Source organism: Natator depressus, chromosome 2, assembly GCF_965152275.1.
Source record: "Natator depressus isolate rNatDep1 chromosome 2, rNatDep2.hap1, whole genome shotgun sequence".
Lineage (NCBI taxonomy): Eukaryota > Metazoa > Chordata > Testudines > Cheloniidae > Natator > Natator depressus.
In genome coordinates, this window is record NC_134235.1 from 234,332,691 (window position 1) to 234,340,759 (window position 8,069).

Here is an 8,069-nt window from a genome sequence, read left to right on the forward strand (position 1 = left end):
GCTGACGTATTACTGTGGCTCTTTGGCAATGTACATGGTAAATTCTGTCTCCTTCTCAGGCTCAGGTTGGCCACCCCTGTCTTACTTGGTGTGTCAGTGCTCCTCTGAAGCTTGGCCTGAAGCCAAATCTTGAAACTCAAACATTGCAACTCTATTAAGTACTGGTTTTCCAGGCCTTCTAGTTGTAATAGATCGGGAATGTTAGTGTCACAAAGAGAGAGTCTTTTCTTGGCTATGTAAATGTTAGAATTAAACAACATTGTTTGTCAATTTATTGAAATTAAGTGAAATTACAACTAAAATTCCAGAATATGATTTATAATCTCGCTTACTGTGTCCATGGAATTTGTACAAGGTTTGATATTTTTTTGGTAATTTTCTTAGGATGAAAGGCAAGATACTAGCTCAGAAGGAGTCTCAAATGTGGAAGATCAAAATGATTCTGATTCAACACCACCCAAAAAGAAGATGAGAAAGACAGAAAATGGGATGTATGCTTGTGATTTATGTGACAAAATATTCCAGAAGAGCAGTTCACTATTGAGACATAAGTATGAACACACAGGTATGTAGTAGTAAATATAGTTTTAAAAATAGTTTTCTTATTTTAATTCTGATTGGATTCCATGCTTCAAAAAGAACATATAATATGCCCATGGTTGAAGGGCAGAGGAGAAAATAATAACTTTTTTCATCATCATGGCTCAATGCACACCTTTTTCAGTAAACCTACATTTTTTATGTTCAATTTTCATTGCAATTCCAGGATGATGTTATATTTTTAGGGACTCATACAAAAACGTTAAGTGATCAAGTATCTCTTCTCCAGCTGGGTCATGGTCATCATTATCTGACAGCTCCTCTAATCAGGGACTCATTTTCCGCCTTCTAGCTCATACTGCTGTTTTCATAATTATTATTTATTATTTACTCACAAAGCACCTTATACGTGTGGGACGCTTTACATACAACTAAAAGACAAAGTCCCTGCCCCCAGGCATTTTACAGTCTAAGAGTCTAATCTAAAATCATTTGGAAATCAGTGGGAGTCTTCAATGAGCTTTGAATCTTTCCCAAAAAGAATAGTGTTACAGTCTTAAGTTTTTTCATTTTTATTTCTCTGCGTTTCTCCTTTCAACTCAGGTTCTGGCTTTTTTGGTCATTTATTACATTCCTTTACTTTAGTCTTTGCTATCTTGTGTATTAAAGGCGTGTTTTGATATGTGTATCTTCATATGCCTCTTTCTTTTTTATTGACTAGATCTCTGTATTATTTCTCTGTTTATCTGCATTACTCTTTTTTTAAATCTCTGTCAGGTTTGGTTCTTAATGGCGTATTGTCTATTAATTCTGTTAATTTTCTTTTCAGTCTTTCCCATTCAGGTCAATTTCTCAGAGTGTGTTTCTCAGCAAAATTTGTATTTTTCCCAGCTTTGCTTTCCTAAAGTTTAGTGTGTTAGTTTCTCCTCTTTTAGAACACACTAGTTCTTTCTATTTTACTTTTTAATTAAGTATAGAGCTTAGGAAAAGTGCCTGTTTGACAGTACTAGACACAGAAGTCATTTCTCTTCTGTATACTGTGATCAGAAAACTACCATTTGTCTGCATCTTTCATATCAAGTCTAGGCTTATACAAACTTGTTTTGCCTCATTTCTACCTTATTTAATTGTGAGTTTTGAACGCTGAAACCAAACTAACGTTACTGGGTTCTCTTGTATTAATTTAGATGGAATATATGGGCCCAAAGAGTCAAAGGTGTTAACATGACCCTGAAACTGCAGTATTAAACAGTTTTAAAGAAGTGTTGGGGTATAGAGACCTCAGCTGGCTTAGTCCCATGGCAAATACCATTGCAAATCATTTACATCTTTTATTAAAGATGCAGAAAAAGAAGAAAAACAGTTAAAGCATTTGAAATCTAAAGAAATAAGTAAGGTTTTCATTTTAACCACATCCCTCTTTCCCTTTAGCTGGGGAGAGTCTTTAAAAGTGTGGGGGGGAATAACTTGAGTCTCTTAGATAGTATCAAAGATGATGTTAAATGTCCTTTTTGGAAGAGGGAAGTTAGTTGGAATGGGCTGGAGCGGTTGTTACTGTTTTTGTTGTTGAAGTCCAATTCCATTTCCTAGAAGACAAAACAAGAGACACACAGAGAGAGAGAGAGAGAGAGAGCGCGAAAAGAGGAGAAAGAAAAGAACAGGGAAGATAGAAAACACAACTTCTGTTTCTGGTATTGCCTTTCACTTGCATCCTCGTTGCTGGAAAAACACAGGCACAGCTCACGCTCTTATCTGCCACTCTGAGACCTGGCAAACTCGTACCAGCATTGGGTTGTTTCGGGGATATTGTCTTTAGCTTCTTGCTCAGAGGCTTTCAGCAGTGTTGCAAAATATACATTCTTGGCTGGTTGAATCAGATTCTTATTAGACAGAATGCAAAAGGGGAAGGAGAAGAAGTAAGGTGGGGAAGGAAAAGGACACACTGGGGAAAGGCGTGACAAAGTCTCACATATCAGGTTGTGTTTGGGATTCATCAGAGCCAGTGAGTGGAGGTGGAGCCCTTTTATGGCTTGGTCTGGTCAGGACATCTCTTGGGATTAGGACAACCAAGACACAATGATTTTACAATGGATCCGAGGGTCCCAGGAGACAGTGCAGGTGGCAGCTATGATGGTGAAGCTCGCTCCTTCCCCTTCTTTCAGTCAGCAATTGTCTCCCTTCACTTTCTCTCAGTCTCCTTTATTTTAAGGACCCCAAAAGGGACTGATGGGCAGAACACTCCATCCTCTCATTATTTTGTCCACCAATAGGCCTAATTTCAGACACACCAATTTTGGTTCATTAATTTCTGATCTCACACTGTTCTTGTTTACTAGGTGTGATCTTGATCAGTTTTGTTTAGACTAATTCAGTCTTCTTTTCTTTTCTGGTTTTATTTTTTACCTTTTCCCATCAAATTATGTTGTTATAGCTTATGGTAACATTTTATGAACTTTCATTCACTTTTCACAGTTGAGCTCACAATTAGGGTAAGTTTATAGGCCCAGTTATCACAACAGTTTGTTATGTTTAGAAGAGACATTAAAAATAGCAGAGAGGGGACAAAGAAAAAAATCTGAAAACTGGAGCAGAGAGAAGACTGAGGGATAAACAAATACAGAGAGACTGAGCTGGGGGTAGGAGAAAGATTTTTCTAATGAATTTGTAGGAACAGAATAAACACTTGTGCCAATCTGTTTTTTTTTGGGGGGGTGAAGATCTTTCTTCTCCTCTCTTCTTAATACGAAGTGAGCAAAAATATTTTAAGTGAGTTATGACTGAAAAAAATGGGATTAAAATCCAGGTTAAAAATGGATTTGAATTTGAACTAATCTTATAACCAAAAAATGTTTCATGAAATTCACCATCATTAATTGGGACCCTATTCCTCTTATCCCACCTGATTGTGGGATGTTCATTCACTAAAAGTAGCACCCAGGAGCCACTCCATCAACTTCCTACATTCTGTTCAACTTTGGCAAATGGCTTTCAAGACGGCCATCCTTGTGTTCTCAAATTATTCAGCTTATGTAGAAATTCAAGAAATTCAATTCACACAGTTCAACAAAGGAGTTAGATGGATGTAAGCATGTGATTAAATCAGTGAGACTCAAGCACGTGCTTAAAGTTAAGCACGTTAATTGCTTTGCCAAATTGGGGTCTGAGCATGCAGTGGACGATGGTGCTAAGTCTGCCCTTTGTTAGAATGGGAAAATAGGGTTAATAAGTGTTGCAATTTTCGAATGTCTTTTATCATCTTTTTTGGAATAAGGTTTTAGTTATCAATGTGGATCTTCATAGTTCCACTGAGTTAGCTATACAACTAGCCTAGAGTTGGTCTCCACAGACCTGTCTCCATTCTCATCCTGTGATGAGCAAGGCATACAGTCTCTTGATAGTTTCATCACAAAAGGAAAACTGGTTCATTGAGTGCAGAAAATAAGTCATTATACACAAGCCTCTGACCTTGTGATATATGTCATATTCACTCAGAACTTTGGATAGGTTAATTTAAATTTATTATAATTTTGATTTGTTAACTCCTACTTTCAGCCTAGAATTTAGGCTGAAATTCAATGGGAAATGGGTTAAGTCCAAAGCAGACTGCAAAGCATTACAAAGGGATCTCACAAAACTGGGTGACTGGACAACAAAATGGCAGATGAAATTCAGTGTTGATAAATGCAAAGTAATGCATATTGGAAAACATAATCCCAACTATACATAGAATGATGGGATCTAAATTCACTGCTACACACAAGTAAGAGGTATTGAAGTCAGCGTGGATAGTTCAAAAAAACCAACAATGTTAGGAAACATTAGGAAAGGGATAGATAATAAGATAGAAAATATCATAATGCCACTATATAAATCCATGGTATGCCCACATCTTGAATACTGCATGCACATCTGATGGCCCCATCTCAAAAAAGATATTAAAATTGGAAAAGGTACAGAGAAGGACAACAGAAATCATTAGGGGTATGGAATAGCTTTCATATGAGGAGAGATTAAAAAGACTTGGACTTTTCAGCTTGGAAAAGAAACAACAAAGAGGGGATATAATAGAGGTCTATAAAATCTTGACTGGTGTGGAGAAAGTGAATAAGGAAGTGTTATTTACGCCTTCACATAACACAAGAACTTGGGGTCACCCAATTAAATTAAAAGGCTTCAAGTTTAAAACAAACAAAAGGAAGTACTTCTTCACACAACACACAGTCGACCTGTGGAACTCGTCAGGGGATGTTATGAAGGCCAAAACTATAACAGGGTTCAAAAACGAGCTAGATAAGTTCATGGTGGATAGGTGCATCAACGGCTTTTAGCCAGGATGGTCAGGGATGCAACACCATATTCAGAGTGTCCCTAGCCTCAGTTAGCCAGAAGCTGGGAGTTGAAGACGGGATGAATCACTTGATGATTACCTGTTCTGTTCATTCCTTCTGAAGCACCTGGCATTGGCCACTGTTGGAAGACAAGATACTGGGCTAGATGGACCATTGATCCGACCCAGTATGGCCATTCTTACGTTATGATCTTAGGCTCCTTTGAAAATCCCAACAACCCTGAGAAAAGAGCACCTTCTTAAATAAATCTCCCAACAGTTGTACCAAAATCCAAATGTGAAGCCGCTGCTTTTCAACAAATAGCCTCCACGAACCATAGATGATATGGAAACCAGTAATAACAATTAAACTGTGGAAACTAAAGTTACAAATATTTGCTTATTATTTTTAGGTAAAAGACCTCATGAGTGTGGAATCTGTAAAAAGGCATTTAAACACAAACACCATTTGATTGAACACATGCGACTGCATTCTGGAGAAAAGCCCTATCAATGTGACAAATGTGGAAAGCGTTTTTCACACTCTGGGTCTTATTCTCAGCACATGAATCATCGCTACTCCTATTGCAAAAGAGAAGCAGAAGAGCGTGATAGCACAGAACAGGAAGAGACAGGACAAGAAGTCCTAAATAATGAGCATGCTGGTGCCAGAGCATCTCCATCGCAGATCGACTCAGATGAGAGAGAAAGTTTAACGAGGGAAGAAGAGGAAGACAGTGAAAAAGAGGAAGAGGAAGACAAAGAGATGGAAGAACTTCAGGAAGAAAAAGAATGTGAAAAACTACAAGAAGTAGAAGAGGAAGAAAGGAAAATTAAAGGTAACATGAAGAATGAAGAAGCTGTAAATCAAGTGAGCAATGTAGAACAAGAAGCTATACAGAATGATGAGCGGGTGTCAGAAAAAACAAACAAAGCTTAACTGATAGGTTTTTTTTCCTATAAGGAAAACAACTAATTGGTAATGAAGTTTGTTCTATACTATATATGCTTAACATAGAAACACAGTAGTCTGCATACTGTGATTTCTGTTCACTACTGTGTAAAAAAATAAAATAAAAAAATTATAGTAAAATAAGAAAATGAGAAAAAAAAAGAAATCCAGGTGTGCCTGAACCTCAAACCTAGTAATTTTTCATGCAGTTTTCAAAGTTAGGAACAAGTTTGTAACATGAAGCAGATTAGAAAAATACAGTGACTCTGGAAGCAAAGATTTAACAGGTTGTAGGAAACCTGATTTATTAGACAAGCATCTGGCATCATTTGTTTTATCAGTATTAATTTTCATTCTTATGTCGATTAATTTTAAGCTATACAATTGGGAGAGATTTATATGATTTTTTTTTTATCCGGAAAACATTTGCTAAATCCGCTTCAGTATTTTATTATGTTTAGAAAATGTGAGAACTTCTGCACTACAGAATTCCCTTTCGCAGAAAAGTATAATGCAGTTCCAAACAGTGCTAGACTACCTTTGTAAATTCAACCTAGAAGGTAGCAATTATAACATTAGATGTTGTAGTAGAGCATATTATCATTTAAAGTGTATTGTTAGCCTTAAGAAAGCAGCTGATAGAAGAACTGAAGTTTCTTACTCATGTGGTTAAAAATGTAGTTGAAAAGATTGTTGTTGAGTTCTGATTGCAGGGACTAACAGTGTTAATACTGGTAAGGACAGCAAAGTCGTCAAAAATCAGTGTTTGTAATTGTGTTTTGAGTATGTAGTAACAATATGAAGGATATGATATGAAGCTTTGTATCTCCTTTGGCCTTATGCAAGACCTGTGTGCTGTAAGTGCCATTTATCAGTATTTTAAAGGCTCTGACCAGCCTTTATTTAATGTGTGGCCTACAATAACTAGCATTTGTTAATTTGTATCAAACTTCTAAACTAAATCATGCGGGGGGGGGGGGGGGGGTAGGAAACACTCAACCATCCAAGAAGTAAGAACACTGGTACATTTCATTATTTAATTCTTCAGGATTATGTTTGGTTGATATCTAATTTGCAGAATTTCTCTACAATAATTACAAGGGAAAATTTCTAATCTGCTTTATTGGTTTACTTTAATTTCAGACACATACATGACATGTTATCTGGCTCATAAGTGTTTCCAAATGTTAGTTATTATGGACCCCATTTATTAACAATGTTAGCTGATTTTTACCTATCAGTATTATTTTATTTCTTTTAGTTTATAGATCTGTGCAACATTTTGTACTGTATGTCTTCAAACCTGGCAGTATTAATACCCTTCTTACTGACATATGTACCTTTTTAGTTTTAGAAAACTTTTATATTTATGTGTCTTATTTTTATATTTCTTTATTTATTACACAGTGTAGTGTATAATACTGTAGTTTGTATTAATACAATAATATATTTTAGTATGAAAATTTGGAAAGTTGATAAGATTTAAAGTAGAGATGCAATTGGTTCTCTTGCATTGAGATTTGATTTAACAGTGTTATGTTAACATTTATACTTGCCTTGGACTGTAGAACAGAAGAATTAAAATGGGAATGTATTAATTTTACAGTTGCAATCCATTCATTTTACCTTTACCCAGTTTTTAATATAAAGCTCTTACATTTTGAAATTCACTGTGTGACTAATAGCATGATGCTCTGCAGTTTTATTAAGAGATTAGCCTAACCATAAAACTCTCATTTCCTTAGGAAGCCAAATTAGAATAATCTTATAAACAGTGTTGGGAACAATGTTTAACATTTTTGTGCCAATTTGTTCCTGTATTCATGTATGTAAGTTACAAATCTGAATCTTCATTTTTAAGTTCCTTGTTACATCATGGTCATTTTCTAGTTTTTTACCAGGCTCCCCATCTCACAATAAAATGCGTCAACAAGCCTGACTTATTGTCGTTATTCCAATAATATAAAATGATTATGTTTTGAATTATTTTTATGAGATGTCAGGCAGACTTCACTCTTTGCTTGGATACAGATACTCCACTTGAGCTGTGTGTTGGTAACAAATGAATAAGAGCAAGGCATAGGGAGAGCAGTTTTGGTGGTTCACTGGCTTCTATAAAGATCAGTACACCAAAGATTTTGGTTTCAGAACAAAACCACGTGTTTGCTTGGATTTTTGTTGCTTTTGGATCTGTATTGTATATTTTTAAAAGATATATCTCATTAACACTTATTTTAAAGAAAATAGTTC

General features: G+C 35.8%; 1 protein-coding gene across 2 annotated transcripts in view; it reads left to right on the plus strand.

The window, feature by feature from the left end:
- Positions 1–7,821, plus strand: part of ZEB1 (zinc finger E-box binding homeobox 1) — a 212,362-nt gene extending 204,541 nt beyond the window's left edge. The window contains exons 8-9 of one of the 2 annotated variants that reach the window (XM_074946177.1): positions 385–565; positions 5,281–7,820. In XM_074946177.1, the coding sequence (XP_074802278.1) occupies positions 385–565; positions 5,281–5,807 (708 nt within the window). In that variant the 3' untranslated portion in view covers positions 5,808–7,820. Of the gene's footprint in view, positions 1–384; positions 566–5,280 lie in introns of both variants that reach the window. The other variant, XM_074946178.1, reaches the window with a different exon arrangement.
- The last annotated feature ends 248 nt before the right edge of the window (positions 7,822–8,069 follow it).